Genomic DNA, 24,693 nt, shown 5'->3' with positions numbered 1-24,693 from the left:
AAATATTCATGTATAAGTCTAGAAATTTTAATCAAAAGCTCAATCCCCAAAAACTGGGTTGACTTATTCATGGGTCAATGGGAGTAAAATACTTTTACTTTTGTAAAAAAAAAAAAAAAAAAAAAGGAACCATCCCCTTATATGAGCAGAGTGGTAAAAAGCAAGAGTTTAGCACCGATCCCTCTCTCTCTCTCTCTGCCAAGGCATTTCATCTGGCTTTTTTGAATCCCTAGGTTGGTATGTGGTGATGGCCAGGGGCGGTAGACCTCCTGAGTTGGCACTGGTGCTTAAGTTTCTCTGCAGAGTGACTGATCCCTGACGTATCCAGGGATCATGTCAAAATTCATAATTTTGCCCCCGAAACTGTCATTGACTTACACATGAGGTCAATTTATTCATGATCATATACGGTAACTCTGTTACCACAAAAGTCTGCATTACAGCCACAATGTGGGGCCTCAGTTCATATGTTTAACTTGGTGCTAGCCTCTATCATGTATCTCAAGGGGGGAAGGCACCACAGCAGAGTGGGTTCTCTCCAATAGATCTCAGTCCTTGGGCAGATACAAAATGATACCTAATGAGGAAATTTAATAATGCCAGGCAGAAGCAGACTGGAAAGAGTCAAGACCAACATAACAAATCACATAAAGACACATCAAGAAGATACCCTTGTGCAAATTTTGCAATCACAGTTTTTTTAAGTAATTCCATCTGGCATACTAGTAATTCTCTTGCAACACATGAATATGCTCTGACCCACAGCTGGCGAAAGCAATACTCAACATTTGTGTAACACTTTCAAGTGTTCAGAGACTTCACATGAATTATCTGGGTGTAATCCTTATAACTGCTGAGCTAATGCCTTCTTGCTATAGCACCGGCAGGATGATGTAGAAGTGCTAGGCAAGCACCTTTTGTGATGTACCTACTTTTTACTTCTGGCACAAACTGGAGGGGTTGTTAGTATGCAGAACCATTTGCTGAAGGGCAAGGGATCGTGCTGGATAGGTGCAAAGTTCATTTTAGTTTTAATCTTCTCCTTCACACTCATTTATCAAACAGCAGAGCTTAAAGGACATTGGAAAATAACACTGCAGGGTGTAACTCCCCCATTTTTACCATGAACATACTCGTGCAAACCCCTCAGCTGTATTTGAACCTACTTTACCAATTGGCATGTGATGAATGCAAAAAAAATATTTTAGCAACTGTGACAAAGGCCAGAGCTTTCTGTGGCATGACATTTCACAGGACTATGTGGGAAACAACTTGCAAGCAGTCTTGATAAAGATAATATTGTCAACACTTACTGTCAGGACTTTTCCCCGCCATCACACCTTTGCACATCTTTTAAAGACCTACAAGTGCTTGTTTCACAAAGTTCGGCAGGGAGAGAGGGAGAGAAAACAGGGTCGTGAAGAATGCCAAGAACAAATGAAACAAATGAAGAACCTGTAAGGGGCGTGTCTTTGTTTTCAAGCCACCTGTTGACTTACAAAGACCCTATAAATTCCACATGGCTTTCTTAGGAAAGGAACACTCAAGAGATAGTTTTGCCAGTTCCTTCCTCTCAAATATAGCTCCTGATATTCACTGACAGTCTCACATCCAAGTCTTAACCAGGGCTGACCCTGCTTAGTTTTCAAGATCAAATAGAACCTAGTGGTTTTAGGATATTGGGATGGCTATTATTCAGCTTACAACCTCCAAACGAATTGTTGGCTGCTCCATTGAAAAAGATGGCTAATGCATGTATGGCCATTCATTTTAAATAACACCAATATCTTTAAACATCTGCTTGTAACCAAATGTTCAGAAAAAAGTTAAGGATATTTTGACTGCTTGGGAAGAAACAATGACTGATGGATAGGTAAAATTATTATAGGTAAAATAATTGAAATGAAGAATCAGTGCAATAATTTTAAAATGTTAAAGAAGGAATCTAAAGAATCTGTTCAATGAAAGGGAAGTGGTCATGGTAAAAGGAAGGAGCCACTGAGGAGAAAAATATCAACCTTCTTCTCAAAAGTACAGTAGAGTCTCACTTATCCAAGCTAAACGGGCTGGCAGAAGCTTGGATAAGCGAATATCTTGGATAATAAGGAGGGATTAAGGAAAGGCCTATTAAACATCAAATGAGGTTATGATTTTACAAATTAAGCATCAAAACATCTTGTTATACAACAAATTTGACAGAAAAAGTAGTTCAATATGCAATAATGTTATGCTGTAATTATTGTATTTACTAATTTAGCACCAAAATATCACGATCTATTGAAAACATTGACTACAAAAATGGCTTGGATAATCCAGAAGCTTGGATAAGCGAGGCTTGGATAAGTGAGACTCTACTGTATTTCTTCCTTGCTGCAAGCATGGTTTTTAAAACGACAGTATTGACACTGTGAAATCATGGTTTCCATTCTTTAGTTACATCAATAATGGAATTATGGTTTCACTTTCTAGTATCTCAAGTGTCTTTCTGAAATGTTGCATTTCAGAAACTTACTTGCAGCTATTTATTTTATGTTGCATTAGTAGAGCTTGGAAGTAATGTGTTATTACTTTAGCGTATTTTCTATAATACACTTCCAAACTTTTCTCCTAGTCTTGTCCACCGTATGTAAAACAACTAGAAGCAATGACATCTGTATCTATTTCCTAGCTTTCTTTCCTATCTGAAAAATATTTTCTAAACATATGCTTCAGTTATATTACCGGAACAGAGAGCTAATTAATACATGGCTGCTATGACATTAGTAATGCTAAAAATTGGTATCTTAACGTAAAACCCAGTACTTTTCTCAGATATTTGCAATTTTAAGGAAAAATCAGATTTATTCCTATATGGTTGCACAGATTTCCATTAACACATGAACATCATGTATGCTAATTACTGCAAGAGCTGTCAGATATCACTGTGGGTAATTCTTGTCATGAAACACATTTTCCATTCCATGATAGCTTTCCTTTGGCTCAAATAGTTCACATATCTTTAACATGGTTCTTCATATGTAATACAAAACAACACTTTTTCATAATGTCTAAATCAACAATATTTAACAAATTATAATGTATAATTTACAAACAGGATATGAAAAAACAGTTGGAAAAGCTGTGGCTTAGGATTGCATCTTATGGCATATGATGTTGATCAGGGGTGTTATTTGGAACAATATCTAGAGCAGAGTTTTCCAAGCTGTGTGTCGCAACACATTAATGTGTCGCCTGTATTCCGCAGATGTGTTGCCTGGGAAATGCTGCCCACCCCTGCTCCTGCCCCCACAAACAAAGGCTGCCTGGTGAGACTCTATTGGACTCCCAGGCAGTATAAATTTCACAAGGGTTGGAAGAGACCCTGAAAGGGCATCTAGTACAACCAGCCAAGCAGGAACACAAAGAACTCCCAGATGACCATCCAGCCTCTGGTTCATAGAGGTTAAATCCCTAAAGAAGTTGAGTACTGATGTTGTTCAAGTGTAGATACTGTTAAAGGTTTATAATCTGCACAATTTGTTGATTGAGTTCCAATAAATGGATAAACCTCATTTATACAGTAAAGATTTTGGGAAACTTATATACAATGTGAAACTCTTATAAGAGGTTGGTTTAACCTCTGGTTTGCTGGTAAACCGAATTACTGTGCCACGAAAGAATGTATGTCTAAAAAGCGTGTCATTAACATGAAACGTTTATAATGCTCTGATCTAGAGACTGTATAAAAACGGATGGTTGAAATGAGAAGTGTACGAAATATGTAGTACTGTACCTGTAAGTCTAGAAGAGGAGTAATTAGCATGCTTAGTATCACCAGCTTGGCATTCTGTGTGAAACAATGTTTTGTCCAAAGTGAGAGCTCAAGAATGAGAGCTTAAAATCTATCCTGACTTTGAGTAGCAGAATTCCGGCAGCAGAAGAAAACCTTCCCTCCATCTCATCTGTTACTGCTACAGCATCAGAGAGAGAGGAAGAAGAGAAAGTACCTTCCTTCGCTGTCATTCCCTTTTCCTCATGTGTGTATCTCATGAAATTTGAAAGCAGGGAACTTTCAAATTAACTATTTTTAAGCATCCCTGATACCCTTTTGAACCGAAAAGCAGGACATAAATACTTTAAATAAACCAATAGCCAAACAAAACTGTACATCTAAAACTAGGTGAAGCTGAATCAACAATACAAACATACATTTCCTTAAATCAAGAGTACAAAATGTTAGAAAAAGTGGCTCCTTTCAACTTCTGAAGCAATTCCCATCAGCCCTAAGCAGAACAGCCAAAAGATTCCTATCTTAAAAATACCTGGGAGATCGACATATCCCTCATCCCTTTGTCAGAGTCTTCCAAACCTGCAACATGTATGCCACTCTCCAAACAAAATTGAATATATAAGAGAAGAAAACATTCTAGATAGGAGTGATGTATTCATTCTCTTAGGAGTGGGGAAATCACTGTTTTTAGGGGAAAAGGAAGGTCCATAGATTTTAATTTTCTATGCTCCAGTACATATGAAAGCATGAGAACTCATGTTCCAACTGGTTACATTCCAACCCCTGAATTCCACCATCCCTTTAAATTCTCTCCTTCGCACTACAAAATCAAAGAAGGCTCAACAAGTCAGATCAAAGAGCAAATGTTTTGTTTCCTCCCCTAATTTGAATCACTAAGAAGAGACTGTTCCAAATAAATGCAAGTGTCATACTACTCACAACATTATGTTATCCCAGTTATGAGAGAATCATTTCTCAATTACACTGATCAGAATTTGCCGTTCTCTCATATATTATGATGGTCTTTATAATGAGGAACACAAAGCACAAAAGCACATGCTTGCTCTGTTTCAGGCACTTTCAAGATCATAGTTTATTTACTGTAGGTAAAAAGCTAGTATACAGGTTGGGGATCCCTTTAACTTTCAACTACAGTTATATATGTCATTTAGTATTTTCCGCTTTCAGTGTTAACCCAACATTTCTAGACACCGGCCCCACTATTAGTGTGTTCTGTTATTTGAAAACAAAAAGAGAAAAAAGGCAGTCTTTAATTTGTTCGATACATAATATTTACATTGTGAATGAAGCCAGAACAAGCAATGGTAAAAGAGGTAATAATCTTTAAAAAGCTGGTTTATATATTTTACAATAATGTGCTAATCAGCATAATTGTATATAAAAATTAAAACATAGTAGAGCTTCCTACTACAGAAGTCTTAATTTGCTGAACTGTAGTAATCACCTGGCAACAATTTACATGCAACACTTGCTAAGGTGGACAACTGTTGTTTTCTGAAGTGTTAGGTAGATTAATGACATGAGACACAAAAATAACTTGTATACAAAATTGAAAACTGCACTCAAGAATTGTACTGGTACAAGAACTGTACTCTTCCAAAGGAAAATAAAGGAGCAATGATAAAATGGTCTCATCATACCACACATTTTATAAAGGCAATGCATAGGCAGATTGCACCTGGAAGGTGCAAACCCCAGAGACACAAGATAATAGAGGTGTCACACACACACACACTTACTTTATAGGAGGCCCATCTTATCACTAAGAGAAAGTGGCTGGAAGTAAATAATGGGCCACTAGGTGTACAATTAGTTCAACTTTGGAAATTTACTAAAATTAGTGAGATGTATTTGTATGCTAATTACACAAATCTTACCATGTACAATTACACTGGAATGTATCCCATCCTGAAACAACTTTGTGAAACAACTGGACCTTAGGATTCAGAGCTATTTTTAAAAAAATGAAAACAAATAGACAGCAAGGATTTAACACAACCAGCACAATGCATGAAATGAACCAAGTATTTTTAATGAATTGGGAGATATTTCTATTTTTTAAAATGTTTAAGTACTTCCAAACCAATATCTAGAAAGAAAGAGCACGGCCTACCAGGTGCTGCTATTGTGCTACTCTCTGCTCCATTTTAGTAACAACCTGCTTCAAATGCTTGGTGATTTAACACAGCCTGTTAAACTGTTCTCTGAGGCTTCTCCAAAACTACTTTTGATGATTTCAAGATGCTTTCATGATTTGGGCCCCAATTGTGCTGCCACACACTGCTGAGGCAGATCAAACAGATGGATCAACTAGAAACCAGGTTCTGCTTCTGTCCTAGGAGATGCTTCTTCATGAAACTATTCCGGCGGAAGAAAGAGGAGTACAATGAAAATTCAGATAAAGTAACTTAAACATGATAAGAAACAGCGTGCCAATGGGACAGTTGAGCATGTTTAAGAACAGGAAGCTCTCTTATACCAGCCAAATTCTTTAGCAAACACACATACATGAAAAAAACCAGAACACATCACCTACCATTCCCATGAACAAGAGAAGATTTTCATCATATGAGAAGAGGTACAGATGACAGAAACATGGATCGTCAATTGAAGATCAACTGATTTACATGAAATGGGGGAAAAGAACACTTGAGCAATTTGATTGCAGTTATTTTGTGAAGGCTGCTACTACAGCCCACAGGACCTCGTTTGTATTGGCCTTCATACATTCGACCTCAGGATCTAAATCCAGGAGCTGCCGTACCCTCTTTGTGGCTAGGTCATACTGCTCATCCAAAAGGGGGGCAAAAGCGTTCTCAAGGACATCGGAGGCATGGGCTAAATAAATGAGAGCCAGCAAGCGCTTGTCCATGCGGTGGGGGTCATTCACCCATCTGTCAAGTACGGCTTCTTGAACTTTCTTGATGAGGCGCTGCTTAATGTTGTTGTTGGTGAGAGGGTGTGTGGTCATGTCAAAGAGGAGAAAGTTCTGTTTCTCTGTAGTCAAAACCCCTTTTTCCACTAGGTTTTTAGCTAACCGTTCACGTACATTTCTTAGCTGGTAGTGCAATTTTAAGGGATTCCACGTCTCACCTAAAAAAAAAAAGACAAAATAATTAAAAAGTTCCCCTGAATGGCCGATATTTTGATACAGTAATTGCAAAGGGGAAATGAAATAGAATGTCATGCATTAATACAGCAATACCATTAACACATTGCTGTATTAATGCATGGTAAGGATATAGCAGTAATTGTCACTTCTGATATAGAATAGGATGTCCTTTAATGACCATCTCCATAAAAGATGCTCTAGACAGGGATGCTGTGCTGGCAGATTTCCTTAAAATGTGACCATTCCCTGAACTTCTCTCCAAGTAAACTTCTAAAATATTCCAAAGGTAGAGTTGAAATGCAATTTAAAAATATTATTTCAGTTGAATGAGAAATCCAGCACATCTTTTAACCACAAGGAAAAGTATCCCTATAAAGTTTCCTACGCTGGTTTTCTATAGAAATGGCTATTTGTTGTTCTTATGTACCTTGAAGTCAACTCAGACCTATGATGACCCTTTGGTAAATATAGGCAATATTTCTTCATACGAGTCTGCCAGTGCTCTCCTGGTAGATTGAGATGTGTGCCCAATGCTACTCAATGGGTCTCCATGGCTGAATGGGGATTTAAAGCTTGGTCTTCTAAAGTCCTAGTCCCAACACTCAAATCACATTACAATGTTGGCTCTATAAGCATCTATGGACAGACCAAAATGTGGTAACCTTCTACAATGAAAAAATCAACTGATGCTATTTGTAAAACCCACCAAAATTACTGGCTGGCTCTTATAGTAAATACTGGTGGAGAAAGGTACAAAAGGTTGTTCTGTTAATAAAATCGTATTTACCAATCAACAAAATATGTTAGTTGTTAGAAAGAAACTCACAGCTTTGCCACATAATTTATACTCTTAAAAGCAATCCTGAAATGAGTAGTTAAAGGGGGGAAACCTTTGCTCCCTTCAATGAACATTTTGTATATATGTTGTCTTTCTTCAGTAACATGGTGACACCTTGTGACCAAACTTACTAACTACAAGAAATTCTAAAACCAAGCGGTTCTGAATATATTCTACAATGTCCAGAAATTTGAGTCAGCCCAAGATATGAATAAAAAATTCACATGACTCACCTTCTTATGATGCCAAAAAACAATGGGGCATAACATTTATACTTTATCAAATGTCATCCTGCTTGTTTTAGATTGCAATTAGCCAAACTCCTAAAAAGTGTTAATTTGCTGTAAAGGAATACTGTTGATACCCCCTATAAGTATCAGTCCCAATCTGAGGCTGCACTATATCAAAATTAATGGCATAAAGACTAGGGCAGACAGCAAATGAACTCTGAAAGGCAAGTACAGGCATCCCTTGAGATTTCATGACTAACTCTTTCAACTGTCCCGAATTACATCAAAAATTCATATATCTAATGCATTGTCCACTTTTTCAATATCATTTACGTGCTCATTTTGCAAACACACCCTGCTTTTTCCCTCTATGTTGACTCAGCACCATCTTTTGCCTTCAGTCTGATGCATCTTAGATTGGGAGTGGCATATCTTATACAGTACTGTACAGTATTTGTGCTTATAGGTAAAGGTAAAGGTTTTCCCCTGACGTTAAGTCCAGTCGTGACCGACTCTGGGGGTTGGTGCTCATCTCCATTTCTAAGCCGAAGAGCCGGCATTGTCCGTAGACACCTCCAAGGTCCTGTGGCCGGCATTACTACATGGAGCGCCGTTACCTTCCCGCCGGAGCGGTACCTATTGATCTACTCACATTGGCATGTTTTTGAACTGCTAGGTTGAGAGGAGCTGGGACTAACAGTCGGCGCTCATTCCGCTCCCAGGATTTGAACCTGGGACCTTTCAGTCTGCAAGTTCAGCAGCTCAGCGCTTTAATGCACTGTGCCACCACCAGGGGCCCCATTTGTGTTTATAAACAGTAATATAATATAATGTAAAATAATAAAATATAGAACATAAAATATGTATATGGTTATAATTACAGTATACAATATACATGAAACTGGATTTCAAAAATGTGTGTGTGTGTATTCTGTATTCCAACCATTTTCACTTTTTGACAGTTTTCTTGTCTCTACCCCAACAAATAAGAAGGGATGCTTATAATCGTCAACATTTTCCATCCTCAATGTATTCAGCATGCTAAGAAGCATAGCACACAACAAAAGCGATGTTTTCTTCCTGAGGTGTCAAATGTATAAAAGGGCCGAGCCACTTCAGACTAGGTCACACAATTTAATCTTAATCTTTTCAATCTTATACCAATACATTTTAAAAAAAATCCTTACACAGAGAAACCTAGCATATTAGGGAGAGAAGGCAGAAAATAATTTTTTTCCCTTTCATAGTTTCATATGAGGAAAAAAAGAGAACCTGTTAAGGGGGGGAGGGCAAGGTAGAGAAAATATGGGAAAAGTGCTCAATCATGTGATCCCCTATCTAAAATGTTCCAGGCTGAATATAAAGTTGTTGATTCAGTGAGAACAAAGATATTTTCATCCACAGAAATACCTACAAATATGTCTCAAGAAGTGAAATTTTAATGGATCCACTCATCACAAAAGTATGGAAGTATGATGCAGAATTTGTCAATTTAAAAACTGCAGCTGTTAAAATTAAAAAAATAATAATTTACAGAGAGAACTTTGCAAATGTGTACAATGTGCTGTACTTGAGAATTTACCAGGGAATGAACAAATTGCTTAACTGTCACATGAATTTTCAAGTGAGCATGTGTGAACTAACATATATGGGGTTCTGCAGCTGCACAGAGACAAGACTGAAACATTCTTAAGTTGAGAACTTTCAGCAGAAACCCTACTCGATGCCGCTGATGCATGTGCTTCAATGGTCATCATAAACTGGTCCTTCCTCAGTCCTGATGGCCACCTTCAAAAGTACAAAAATAAGGCATGATAAAAGGATGGCATGTGTGCAATTATAGATGGAAATACAAGGTGCCACATTTACAAGTAAGTAATTTGTTCTGCTTCATGGTCTTTTAACTCATATGCATGGATGGCTAGCTTGCTACTTTACTGAAAGTGAGACTTATGCAAGAATGAAAACAAAAGTGTCCTACAAAGCCAAGCATCTGACCGGTCCTGAATTGTCCAGTCTGAAGTTGTTATGAAAGTGGGCATTTTGGCACCAGAGTACCAAGGTGGCCACAGCATGGGAAAGTCTGGTCATCCTTGTACACCAAGCAGATGATCTTCCCAGTTGCTCTTGAAAAGTGTTGTGTAAGACCTTGCTTAGGACCTCCACAGAAAAAAGTTTTGGAGACTTACAAAAGGAGGCAATTTAACCGAAATACCAAGACCGTGTGAACACTCAAGGAATATAATGACAATTCTAGGAGTGGGATTCTTCATGAACATAAGCAGATTTATATTCTTTCTCAAACAGAATGCCGACACCATTTGGGAGAAAAAAATAAACCTTACTGAATTTGGTATTATGAACTATGGCATTGGTTTGTGTGAAAAAATTCCTCACCAGAAAAAAAAAAAACTCACCAGAAATTCCTGCAAGAAAGGAATATGGAAGCACCATGGTTATCTTGTCATCCAGGGAGTGATAAGAATTCAATCTCTAAATCCCTACTATTGAACAGGGAAGGAACAGATAGAGAAGTATATGCCCACCATGGTAAATAAATGCAGCCTAAAGAAGTTCCATCCTATTTCTGTCCAACTAGCTGAACAAACACAACACCTACATGTAGCCTGTCACAGTAATCTATCAGCATCTGTGAAAATGCTATGTGAATAGAAATACTGATAAGCAATTTCCATATTCCTGCTGGAAGAATCTGTAAAGATGTTGTCTTCTGCCACTAGCTGGGGCTATTCACCTCAGAATGCCTCAGTTCTAGAGGTCCAGTGATAGGCAAATAAGCATTTATGGTTGTTCATAAAGAATATCCATGTTTCTAGGATCCCTCTCTTTGGCTCACACAATCCAATAACTATTGGTCTTATGGCAACTACCACAGCACTGATACCTTTCATCAAGGTGCAATTTTGCAGCTGTGGGGGTAGTTCTTTTCCACGTTTGACTAGAGATTGATAGCCCACACAAGAAGTCTAGCCCTCCCTTAGGTGTTAGAGATGTTCTGTGATGAACACTGTGGAGAGCATGGCCTTCTGTCAGCCACAATCTTCTCTTATGCTGACAGTGCATACTTTGTCTCTGAGCGGGAAAACCCATTACAAAAACTTTTGCTTTCACAGGTGAGGGCTTGTAGAGGAGAATTGTCTGCACATAAATATATTGAAGTTATGATTATGAGCCTCTGGTGACGCAGTGTGTTAAAGGGCTGAGCTGTTGAATTTGCGGACTGAAAGATCGCAGGTTCGAATCCGGGGAGAGGAGTGAGTGCCCGTTGTTAGCCCCAGCTTCTGCCAACCTAGCCATTTGAAAACATGCAAATGTGCGTAGATCAACAGGTACCACTCCGGCAGGAAGGTAACGACACTCCATGCAGTCATGCTGGCCACATGACCTTGGAGGTGTCTATGGACAATGCCAGCTCTTTGGCTTAGAAATGGAGATGAGCACCAACTCCCAGAGTCGGACATGACTGGACTTAATGTCAGGAAAACCTTTACCTTTACCTATGAATTAGTAATCAAAGCCTTTCAAGCAGCAGCTCCACAGAATATGTGGTAAAGATTGCAACATATTGTATTGATAGAAATTGGGATTAAATGAAGCTGCTACCAACATTTTGCATCTCAACCATACACTGGACATCTCCTGGGAATGGGTTGTCGATTCTTTCTCATGGCTTAACTTTAACAAAAAAAATGTTTCCCACCTGATGGAATGTATCTCTCTCTATTTGTATCCAAGCTATGAATTTCTTCTCTTTTGCAAATTTTCCTAATAGGATCAATTGGAATACATTATAGTAGAGTTCTAGATTGGGTAGTGTTAACCCTCCCCATAATGAGTGACAATAATGGTACTACCCTATTTCACCAAAAATAAGACCTAACCAGAAAGAAAGCCCTAGCATGATTTTTCAGGATACTCATGATTTAACGGTAGATTTAAAGGGAATAATATTTTGACCCCCAGTCAAGATGAGTGCCAAAAGAAGGAACTATTCTGTTGAGTACGAGAAAGGAATAATTATTTCCTGAGCTGGAAGACATCATCTGTGAATGGATTACTGACAGGCGAGCAAAGGCTTTGGCTGTGTGCAGGGCTGATAGTCAAGCATTTGCCCTTACAATGGTACCACAGTTAGAAATGTTCCCAGAAGACTTCAAAACAACACAACACTGGCTGGATGCCTTCCTTTAGCAATATGAACTGTCTCTGAGATCGACAACACCATTCAAGCTGGAAGATACTGAAGTTACTAAACATGCACTTGCATTCAAGTCCTTTGTTGATGGAATTGACTTTTTAAAATACCAACTCTCCAAAATGATTGCTATAGATTAAACTCCAGTATTTATGGGCCAAAGATCTCAAATTACAATTGATCAGAGGGGCGCCTTGTCAATTTACATTCTACATTACAAAAGTACATGTGTTACCTGTATTTTGGCAATTCGTCTGAATGGAAAGAAAGCACTACCTCTAATCATCACTAAGGGCAAAAAAGGTAAGATTGAATGTGTTTCAGGCATTTACGTTCTTGAAACCAAAGAAGCCTGGTGAATGCAAGCAGTTATAAGAAAGTAAGTTGATTTAATGCCGCCACTTTCTTTGGTAGGTGGTCAAGAGGTCTGCTAGTCTGGGATTCAACAAGCACTCACCATGCTAAAGACATAAAGAACTTCCTTGCAAAGAGAGGAATAGATCGAATCGTGACTGCCTATCTCCAGACTCTTAATATTGCAATAAACAAGCCATTCAAGTACAATTTGTGCATGAAAATCGATGACTACACTGAAACTATATTGGAGAGAAGTCAGCGTGGAAACTTTGTGAAGCCTAGCCTGCAAGAGATTGTGACCTGGGGGAAGACTTTATGAGATAAAATCACTGACAGCTATATTGCCAATGCACTATAAGCAGGCAACAAGGACAAGAAGTATTGCCCTTCTACTTTAAGGAGAGCTTTACTGCTGGACATGAGATACTGAGGCCAATGGTTCTACAGGAAATGAAGTTACAAGAAATTCAGGCCAGCATTCGGGTTTTGGAGAGTTATAATGACGTTCCAGAAGAAGATGGTATGACTGAGTGTATTTGAATAAATGTAGATTGTTGTACAGGAATTAATGTAGATTACTGTATATGAGAAAATTAAACACTCCTTGAAAATAACCCTGAATGTGTCTTTTAGAGCAAAAATTAATATAAGGCTAATTTTGGGTGAAATACGGTAATAATAAATCTTAAGAATTTCTCTCTAGCTATGAAATTTTTCAAGGTTTTTTGATAGTTTGAAAACTTTGCCTTTCATATTGATATAGGGATGGGTTGAAAAAGGAATATCAATTTTTTTTATTTTAAAAATTCCTAAATAACTAAATCTTGAAAAACGAATGGATAAATTGGACATTACTTTTACATCCAATTAAACTTCCTTGGGCATGTTTATAGTTAATATTTTTATTTATAAAGGATTAATAGCAGGACATCTTTTTTCCCAATGCATAGAAAGTAGGCCCTTCTTTGCTGAGAAACATGTCTTTTAAAAGCAAAAACAAAAGAGATAAAAAGAATAATTTTTCAAGAGATGTGGAAATCTAGTCAGTCCTGGTCTGGAAGTCTTGTTAGCAATACCATGTGCACATCAAAAATATGTTATTACCACAAGCATTCCTATCCAGTTGTTCTCCTGTAATAAAACCCAGTTTTTCGGTTGTTGAAAACAGTTCTAACATTGTCAATATCTAGCCTACTAGTTTATGCTACATTTCTAATAGATATCCAGAGCAAAGCAAGACAAAGCTGAGTTATTGGTGCTTGGCTTTGCAATGGGCAGACTTTATATTTTAAAGTATCTACTGATAACACATCATATTGCCTTTTAGATAAGTACCGTAATGACAGATAATGTGAATACTCAAACTCTAGGAAGCCAACTACTGCTGCTACATCAAGTGGTCTCTGACTTCAAAGTAAACTCTGATTTACGGCAACTCATAAGAGTTTCCTTGGCAATTCAGAGATGAAACCTTCCAAGTCAGGTTTGGTTTGATGTTTATAACCATATATTCATAAATTTTGTATTTGGTTAAATTTATATTGTATTGTTTTTATGCTTATGTATTTCTATTTTATGTGTGGCACCCTAGAGTGTTTTTGGGAACCGCACCAAGTCCCCTCGGGGAGATGGTGGCAGGATATAAATAAAGATGATGATGATGATATGTCATTGCCATAGAGCTGAAAGAATGTGATCTGCCCAAGATCACCCAGTAAGGTTCTTTTTTTTCTTCCATTTTTTATTGTGGGATATATATATATATATATATACTACATACACATAGAGACATACAATCATGATATTCCACAATCAAAATACCAGTATTTTTCCCCAATCCCGTCACTTCCCCATGATCACCCATGAACTTATCCTTACAGAGTACGAGGGTACAGAAATACTATTGAATATTTATACCTAAGTATAATTAAGCATGTGTACGTCTCCCTCTTTCTTTCTCCCTCCCTCTTCCCCCCAGTAAGGTTCTATGGCTGGCCAGCAATTCAAATTCTAATCCCATAGAGTCATCATTGAACACTCACTCTTTTATACAACATTAGTTCTCATAAGTGTGTTATGAATATGTGTTTGGTTGAATTTCACAACATCATAGAATTTGAGAGGAAATTCTGTCATCAATCCCTTCTACTTCTTGTTTGTTACTTTCTCAAACTTGGAAAAACTAGGTTTGTTAAGTCATTGCCTCAAGAGTCAGTTGGGATGCATGAAAGAGCAGAGACTGAAATAGTAGCATTAGACTAAAATTTGAACAGATGAAAAGTACAGGCAAATCATCATAAATGAACACAAATGAACTGAAGGGATTTGAGTAGCCCTTCGCAGGTGAACAACATCAGAAACAAGCCAGAGGAACTCCATGGGCACATGAAAGGACCCCCACCCACCTCCATAAACATCCACTGTAATACATGTTATTGATGGGTGAACTTTTGAGAGTGCAATTCATCAATTCAAATATTGATATTCTGCCATATATCACAGGATCTTAAACTAATGGTCAACCACTTCCTTCCATCACAGCAGTTGTTTTAAAAGTAACCTTTAGAGTATCTATAGATACTACATATTGTATGGAAAGATGACATCACACAAGTAAGGACATGTCATTTTCTAAACTAGAAAAATTACCCTTAAAATAGACACAGATGACAGTTCAAAACAGTTTGTTAAGCACTGAAAGATAATGATTTTCTATAGAATTCTCTTACCACTAAGCAGTTCTATCCAGTTCTGCACTGTTTCTGGAGGTTGTGTTTCTTTAATGTGCTTCAGAGCTTCATCAAGTAGAACATCTCCTGTAGGAGCATCTGATTTGCAGATTACCTGATGGGAATTGCAGAAGTTTACTCAGGCACATCACATCAAATGTTGCATTTGAGTTTTTAAATGCCAAGGATATTAAAAGTTTGTCTATGATACTATGTTTAACCTCAAAATTTAATGTTAAAGTATTTTTTAGGGCCACTGTCATAATTTTTCACACAATCTTCTACACAATTCTACACTACATTGTGAAAAATGTCCTTCAACTCCTAACACAATGAAAAGGCAAAGAGATCGTGTACATTACCTCATTCATGAAAGCTAGGAACAAAATATTCCAAACTATCTCCTGCATGATATTTGCATCCTTATTTATTTACCTATGAAGGAAAAGGTTTCTTCATGATAAACACTGTTGTGAATTAATCATGTACTTCTTCTAATTGCATCGTGACCCAGCATACCCAATCAAGGGAACATTTATTATTATTTTTTACACTACAACTCCCAGTGTAACATGTTCCAAGGTCACCCAATGGGTTTTCACAGTTGATCAGGAATTGAAGCCTCATTGCCAGAGTTTCAGTCAACCCCCACACTGGCTCTCAAGTGCAATCATAAGTCACATTAATTCCAAATAAGGCCCAGTGTAAATATGTTTTCGAATATAAACATTAGCATTTGAAGTAGCCACAGAAAGGCAATACAATCAATGCAGAGACACAGGAAAGGGATGACCAGGAAAAAAGTAACGTGTGATTTATGCAGATTTATTCTTAATAAATAATCAGAAAGAAAAGACAAGGAAAAGTGAGCAATGATAACCATAGAAGGGAGAGAAACAAATGGCAGGAGGTGGTTATTAGTGCTAGATGAGAATGAGTGAATGTACAGCTTTCTAAGGGAGTACCCACAAATTGGCAACTGCTTGTCTTTGGAAAGAGAAGAAAGAGTACAGAATGACCCCTTCCCTTAATTTTAGTGACAAATGCCACAGTGCTCTTTGCTAGAAGGAAAACATCAGCATCTGCAGTAGTGACAAAAGGTGGGGTGCAGGGAGCCTTCCAGCTTTCTCTGTTTGATGCAAGATATCAGCAGGACATACAGAAAGAACGGCTAGATGGCCAAATACCAACTAAAAAGAAGATTAGAGAAGCAGAAATATTTATTTGAGATTCAGTACAAGAAGGGAAAACTGAAGTCACTAGAATGAGAATTGGTAACACATGGCATCCAAAACGTTTTTAAGCCTCCCAGTCACCTCAATACTGCACCTCCAAATTCAAGTAGCAAACCACAGAAATGACATTTTGTTTTAAAAGCTTTTCACCCTTTTGCAGCCCAACTCAAGGTTGGAGATGTGAACTAGACTTCAATCTGCTGAGGTTGCCCATCTCTATTAGAATAATGTTAATATGTCAGTGCAGTTAAATAATGAAAAGTTAGAGCAGAAGCGGAAATCCTGCAGGCTTCCAGATGTTATTGGACTGAATGTCCCACCAATTCTAATCAGCATGGCGAAAAATGGCAAAAAATTCACTGCAACAACTTCTGGATGGCTGAATGACTCCCATGCCTGGGCTGGAGAGAAGAATAGGTAAATCAAGGAAGTAGAACATGGATCTCAGAAGAGGAATGTATTGAAAGCCAGCAGTAAAACTAATAAAAACTAATAAAATAATCACAAAAATAAAAAGCACATGAATCACTGAATTTCACTAGTAGCAACCAGTTTTGATGTATCTCCTGTTCGCCAGTTAAATTTCACATTCAATTCATGATCCTACTTCATGTAGGCAGGAAATGTTTTAAAAACCTAAATATCTCTAAAAAGAAAATTAGCACTGCTTTCTATCTTTTTCTAGGCTCTGTAACTAGATGATGATTGTAGAGAAGCACGAACATGTGAAACAAACACTGGACTAAATTTAATAAACATTTTATAATTATTAAGATTCTAACAGTACATTGAAATAAGAGAATGCACAAAAAAGTACAGACTTCCTACAAAACAGACAAATCTTCAATTCCTGAGGATACGCAAGTTATCAAATATTAGAAGAATTGGGGAAGGTAAACCTTATTAAAGTATTATTAAATATTTCTGGTTGGTCATACACACCATGTAGGTCAAGTTGTTGTTTGTACTAAAGTAGACCAAGCTGAATAACACATAACTTGTCATAGTGTATTAACAACTTCACTATTTGGTATTAACTTAAATTCAGTGAGCTAGGTCCAAATACCATTCCTGCCAACAGAACAAGATGAATTTTACCAAGGCAATATGAAATAATTCTAGAGCAGATGTTTGGAGGGCCTATGTTACTGCAGGGTGAAGGAAGAACGGATGAAAGTTGCCTTTTCCTTCTCACAGTGGGATATTTCTATTGGATTGGGGATGAGAATCATATGGCCTTCCAGATGTCTTTGGGTACACTAGCCAACAGTCAGTGGTGAGGAATGCTGGGAGATGCAGTTCAACAAAGACCTGGAGGTTTTCCCGATTCCCACTCCTTTGCCAGATGAGTGATTTTCTGTAGATAGAAGAGTATTTCCACTGACAGAACATGAAGTCTGGCTCTGAGATTGTTGAGAAGCATAATATAAAATTTTATTTATCTCACAGTGACCCTTTTTATTAAAAGGATATTGATATGTTTGTGGTTGTTATAAAAAAATCCTACAAACCCCACAGTGGATAAAAAGTAAATGCAATTCTAATATTAAGGTGATTCTGTCCAAGATGTAGGAAACTGATCTTTTTGAATTTAGGCCTCTTGCTGGCCTTCTCCATTAAAAATGCATTCATATTGTATGTGCATGTATTAATACTTGCTGGGTAGGTGAACGTCTGAAATTTCTGAGTTCATAAACTATACACAAATGGTTAAATACACAATTTAAATTAGTCACCCTTCTTGGATGGCAGGGGTTGTGTGTGTATGTCCTTTCAAATTGCCTGTTGAATTACAACAACCCCATAGGCTTTTCTTAGGCAAGGAATCCTCAGAAGTGGTTTTGCCAGTTCCTTCCTCTGAAATATAGCCTACAGCACCTCATATTTATTGACTGGCCTGTAGCAGAGGGCTTTGAGTCACGTGGAATAGTTTCACAACTTACAGAAATGGTTTTATTTGTTAACTACACACCTTGACCCTTCATGCTATCTCCTCCAAGCTGTAATTTTTTATTTGATTCTATTCAGTAAAGACTTTCCCCTAAAGGGAAAAAAAGAGCCAGAAAAAAAGAACGCATTTCAAAATTTTATCTGCTCTTTTTCTAGACTATACAATACTGCATAAATTTCCTGGTCATTTCAACTGATGACCTGAACTGCAGAATGGTGAAAATATTCACCTCTGAGCTAGTTTTGAAATAACTCAGTATAATTAAGATTAAGGGGGAAAGACAGCTCTCCATCAAGAGTCTATTATCCAGTGGAACACCAGGATCACGGGGAGCCTACTCTTGTGCTGTAAACCAATCAGATAGCATTTACACAAGGTGTGAAGTATTATCAGTGTATACTTAATCCATGGAATCATAAGCCTTTAAAAATCTGGAGAGTGACTGTAAACTGTAAAAGTACGTATTTGTGGCTGTGTCCACAAAAATTATATCTTAAAAACCAGAATGTGGGAAACTCTGTTTTCCCATCATCCACAGATTCTACTTAATTTGAGGCTTGTTTAAAAATATACAATTCATAAAGTATTCAGTTTGACTAATATTCACATCTTTCATATTTAGCTTTAAAATATCTGACATATCCTTATGCAAGCAATTATAACCTGAGTATTTCAGGAGATGTTTCTACTAAACCCCCCCAAAAAATCTTAGAAGCTTTTTTAAGATTGCAGGAGACCTATTTCAAAGTATTTACAACTAAATCTAGCGAGTTGGACATAAGTAATAACTGCTTACACAAAGACTCAATTCTGAACAGAGAATGGAAAGTTTCAAACTTTCTTTTTAAGTAGGTGAGCAAAAGATAATATTGACAAGGGAAAACTGCCACTGCAACTGAATTTGGAAGAGAAAATGAAGCATTTTCCCTCACAAAAACTTCTAAGAAAAATCTACCTTGATATAATGCCAACACCATCAACCACAGAGCAAAACAAAACAAAACAAAAAACCACTGAGTTACTGCTCAGCTAGGCATCGGATTAACAAACACCAAAAGCAGAAATCTTTTATAACACTGCCCACATGTTTACTTACGGAACTTAAATTACTCATACTAACATTCTATTAAACTCTTGACAAATGCTAAAATGGGTATACACAGTGTATTAGAAAGTATATATATGTGCAGGGTGTCTTCCAAAAATGTATACACCCTTAACATCTTATAGTTCTAATTATTTTTCTTCTTGCATTTTTAAAAATAAGATTAAAGATTATAATAGTAGGTATGCGTCACCAAATTATAAGGGACATCCTGTGTAGACACACACTGTGTGAACAACACACACACACTATTCTACCTTCTGCTTCTTACCTTTCTAGTTAGCAGGCTTTTGCGTCTCATTCCAAATGCCTCCAGCTGAAGACGCCCTCTCAGTGCCAATTCAATTAACATACATCCACGGAGCCCAGAGGAAATGCAATCATTCCAAAACGACGTGTAACCCTAATAAGCAAAATGTGTCAATAAATTTTAAGTTAATATACACATAAAAAGTAAGAAGACAAGCCATGCAGGATAAGCCCAATCATATTCTAAATGACCATCAAGAAGCCTATGAGAAACCCACAAGGAAGATGTCAGCTAAACATTATCCTCCTACTTATATTGTCCAGGAATGGATGCCTGCTGACACTGGGCATAACATATAGCTATCATGGCTCAATATTATAACTGCTGATAACTTTCTCGTCTCTAAATAAATGACTTTTACAACCACACCTTTTGCCAACTCCCAAAACCTTGCCATCTCATGATCCAAAACAGCTATGGCATTAAATAATCTAAATACTGATGAATATTTAAGTGTAAACATGAATATTTACAATTATTAAACAATCTTCTTTGGTGGGTCCCAAAGAGTAGTGAAATATTTACAATTATTAAACAATCTTCTTTGGTGGGTCCCAAAGAGTAGTGAACTTAAGAATTATGTAATGTGCTTTTAATTTATTATAGGTGTTTCCATTTTTATTTATTCAAATTGCAAAAGCAATGCTTCTTGAGACTAGGAGAAAAAGACACATTTTGCTGTAACAAAAGAGGAAGATGAGGGGCAATAAACTGGTTTCTAAATTCTGGTCTGATACAGTCTTTGATTTGGGTAGATAGTCATAAAAACATGGATCTTGTAAAGCAAACAAAACAGAACCAACACAGTCACAAAAAAATCCATCACTTTGGAACAAATGTTATCCCTTCCTTATTGAGACTTGCAAAGTATATATGAACTGTTAAAAGTTTTGTGCTAGAAAACTATCCTGATTGAATGAAAGTTGAATTGAATGAAACTTGCCCCCAAACTTTTCTCAAAACCAATATAGTTCAGTCCTTAAAATGCTGATTTCAGCAGCACCCTCCTTCTCTCCTAAAATAATGTCTACTGAATGTTTTCAAGCTGTATGTTCTGCATGTGATTGTGTAAATACACCAGGAATGTTTAAAAGATTTTGAATCTTTCATAACATGGGATGGTTTGTTCTTAGGTTGAAATTTTGGTTTGTTAGGTGAGCAAAATCCAAGAATGGCCATTTTTGTTTAGTCTTTAAAATTCAGAACTAAAGGCCATGAACAGAGGCTTCCAATACCAGCAGAAAGAGCTAACTGGCAAGGCAAGCACACAAAAGGCACTAATAATCTTTCCCATTCCTCTTTTGTAAGGTTTTGTTTCTGACTTATGATTTTATCAGAATGAGACAATACCTCTGTCTTTTTCCTCACATACCGCTCATTAGTACAAACAACATAACTTAGTCCTCGGAGGATATGCATTTTGCTATAACTTTTCAATGTTATATGTACCAATATTATTGTCTGCTACCTGTTTGACACTGCAAGGGCATCCTCTTGGGAAACATGGTTTAAAAAAGCTTTTTGTCTTCCAAGAGAGATGGAAGAGAGAATGCCAGTGAAAAAACTTCTACAAATAATGTTGCTTTTATTGTATTTTGCTTTTCCTTGCACAATTGTTCAGTTGTAATAAAACTTAAGAAATTTAAAATCAAATTAAGTATACAAACTTCTGGGTTGAAAACAGAATGTCAAGAGTAGAACTTGCACACAGGAATATACATTCTCATTAACACACAAAGTTATATATGCTTTTGACTGTTTAACTATTAAATATATTTGATATCAACAAATAGAATTTTAATCAAAGTCTGAATCAGTGGTCTGTAGCTCCTTAAAATGCAGAGCCATTGGCAAAGACAGAAAGAGAAACAACCAGCAATGCAACACATACAAAATATTCTGAGTTGTTCTGCCACGTAAACAGAACCAGTTACAAGCAAAGTTTTGAATCTGACATCACAACAAACAAAAAACATAGCTAAGTACATGAAAATGCCAAGATGTTCTACTGTATTGTTGAAAATAAATTGTAGTTCACCACAGCACAGCTGGATTACATCACTCTCTCAACGATTAATTTGCTAAGGAGTTCACAGATGAACATGCATGTCTAGGAACTATTTGCTTATTGCCTTTTCCCCAAAAATGGAACTAAAGGTAATCAACAGCCATAAAATCATTACAAATTAAAACAAATATATTTAAAAACATACAAAACGTTACAAAAGGCAATTATTCTTATAATTTTAGATTTAACTGGATTTCCCTCCTAAAAGTGGAATTTAAGACAGTTTACAAAATAAAAAGAATTATAGGCAAAAACACAGAAAAATTGATAAACTAAAATAGTGTTGAACTGTCTAAAATTAAAATAATTTAAAACTGAATTGAAAGAAACATATGAATTAACCAAAAAAAAATTTGAAGTAAATGAGGAATGAACAAGGCAAGGATTCGTTTTACTTTGACACTATAGCAGTAGAAACCTTGCCTTGAAATCTACCAGGAATCCATGATTCTACAAGTACAATGCAGCTGAGGGCCAATTTTCTGTCCTGTAACTTGCTGGAGCAGTGGTTCTCAACCTGAAGTCCCCAGATGATTTTGGCCTTCAACTCCCAGAAATCCTAAAAGCTGGTAAACTTGCTGGGATTTCTGGGAGTTATCGTCCAAAAATATCTGGAGACCCCAGGCTGAGAACCACTGTGCTAGAGGCTCCTAAGACTGCCTCCCACATCAACCCAGAATAAGTCTATCGTTTGGAGACTTCAAATGGAAACAGTTCACATTTGTAGGAGGCCTGAAAAAGGACAGTTTGGGAAGTCTTGTGGGGTTGAAGGACACAAAAACCATGTTTGGAAGCCAGGTGTGGCTCAAGGCTGTATTATGCTTTCCCACATCACTTTTTCAGACTGATGCCTTTTTCTCGGATTTAGTCCTTGAAGCAAACATCATCCCTGGCCTGCAATATACTATTGTTGTAAACTTGATTGTCCAGTCTTGCTCAGAGAATGATTTCACCAAGAGCTACATTTGAGTGTGTTTTTTTTTGTTACTTATACATGTATTCTTATATTTTGAGGAGATTTTCAGTTCACAACAGAAGAGGCACAAATTGCCTTGCTTGCATTAACAGCATTCCCAGACAGCTAACACAGCATAATTTCTAATGTCAACAACGTGCAAAATTTTATGTAGATGCATAATTACAACTTCCTCAATAAGAACTTGCATAATGTCTGATTTTAAATTAAGATAATCTCTATGTTGACATTTAAAACAAAGCAGTCATACTGATGCAGTTTAACAATAGAAAGGAAACTTCTCAATCTGACTTGACCTGAGGGAGGACTGCCAGAAAAGGCTGCCTTCTCCTTCTAAATTCTTTTGAAAAGCCAGACTTGTAACTCTTGGGAAACATTTAAGTAATGAAAAAAGACACACACACACAACTTTTGATGCACTGTGGCAAAAAAGTAAAAATAAAATATAAACATACTTTCAAACCTTTGCTTCCTTCCCAACTGAATGTATAGTACATACAAACTACAACTTATGTAAGTTCTCATTTAAAAAACAGTAACGATTTAAGCATCTATTCAGAAAAATTCAAAATATCTCCAATATATGAACACTCCAATGACTAAATTACAGAATTAACTGCTTGCATCATTACCCGAAGTTTCACACTGTTTACTTTTAAAAGGCAATTTTACAGTCCACAAAACTGCTAAAAACAAACTCTTCAAGAGTCTATCAAGCTCTCACTTTACATTGCAGTCTTCTTAAAATTCATTTTACAAAGTTCTTTGCAGGAAAACACTGGCACTCTTTCTTTAATGTTTGGTCACCTCTTTCCAAATATATCCTTTCACCACTCTTTTCCCTTGTCAAAACAGCTTATTTTCCTCCCTTGCTCTGGCCTTTCAAAAAAAAATTAAATAGATTTTTTTTCACAACTCACTTACCTCTAGTCACAATTGCAAAAAAAAAGCTTTTGCCAAAATTCAATTATTCTCAACATTTGTGAGTTAAATCTGAGGTCCCATCTACACTGCCATATAATCCAGTTTCAGAATACAGATTAACTGGATTGTATAGCAATACAGACTCAAATAATTCAGCTCAATGCAATTAATCTGCATTCTGAAACTGGATTATATGATACTGTAGATTCAACCTGAGTGAATTCACATTGATTTACTTTTAACCAGACATAAGCAGAACTGCACTTTTAAAGATTCTTCCTTTCATATCCACCCATTAAAATAACCTTTGGTATGCTAACAAAAACTTAACCTTTGGTCTGCTGTAAAATAAAGTATCTATAATTATGTGAGGGTTTTTTTCCTTTTTAAAAAAAGAAGCCAAAATATAAAAACAAAGAAATGCATTTATTTTACATTTAACAAGAGCATTTTAATCCATTATTGTCTTTATGCTTTTATAATTTTATATTGTTTTCAACTACTGAAGACTGTAATATCTGCAAATTCTGTATTTTTTAGGGGGGGGGGAATCTGAAAACAAAAATATCTGAACAGAAAAAATCAGTCAAATACACTGAATGCCTTATTCTTGATATCTGGCTAAAAGCAGATGTTTAGAGGCATCAATGTTATTAGGATATGAATTATATTAGTTGTGTATAGAAAAGGGAGAGATGGTAAAATTGTTAGGTTTTTTTGTTTGTCTAGGGTTTTTTTTATAATTTCTGTGCTTTTGGGGAGCTCAGCCAACTTTCTGCAGATTGTTTGTTTTCAATTTCAGATCAGGTATGAAATAATGTTCAGAATTATAAAAAGTAATTAATAATCAAT

The 24,693-nt window shown here is 36.7% G+C and overlaps 1 protein-coding gene across 2 annotated transcripts in view; it reads right to left on the bottom strand.

Annotated features, from left to right (window-relative positions):
• Positions 1-4,833: 4,833 nt before the first annotated feature.
• The window catches only part of golph3 (golgi phosphoprotein 3), a 30,288-nt gene continuing 10,428 nt past the window's right edge, over positions 4,834-24,693 (bottom strand). The window contains exons 2-4 of one of the 2 annotated variants that reach the window (XM_003225938.4): positions 19,835-19,966; positions 15,273-15,387; positions 4,834-6,883 (exon numbers count right to left, since the gene is read on the bottom strand). In XM_003225938.4, the coding sequence (XP_003225986.1) occupies positions 6,459-6,883; positions 15,273-15,387; positions 19,835-19,966 (672 nt within the window). In that variant the 3' untranslated portion in view covers positions 4,834-6,458. The remainder of the gene's footprint in view (positions 6,884-15,272; positions 15,388-19,834; positions 19,967-24,693) is intronic. The other variant, XM_062972523.1, reaches the window with a different exon arrangement.

Source organism: Anolis carolinensis, chromosome 2, assembly GCF_035594765.1.
Source record: "Anolis carolinensis isolate JA03-04 chromosome 2, rAnoCar3.1.pri, whole genome shotgun sequence".
Classification (NCBI taxonomy): domain Eukaryota; kingdom Metazoa; phylum Chordata; class Lepidosauria; order Squamata; family Dactyloidae; genus Anolis; species Anolis carolinensis.
Note: the sequence above shows the minus strand (reverse complement) of the source record. Positions and strands in the feature narration are given on the sequence as shown.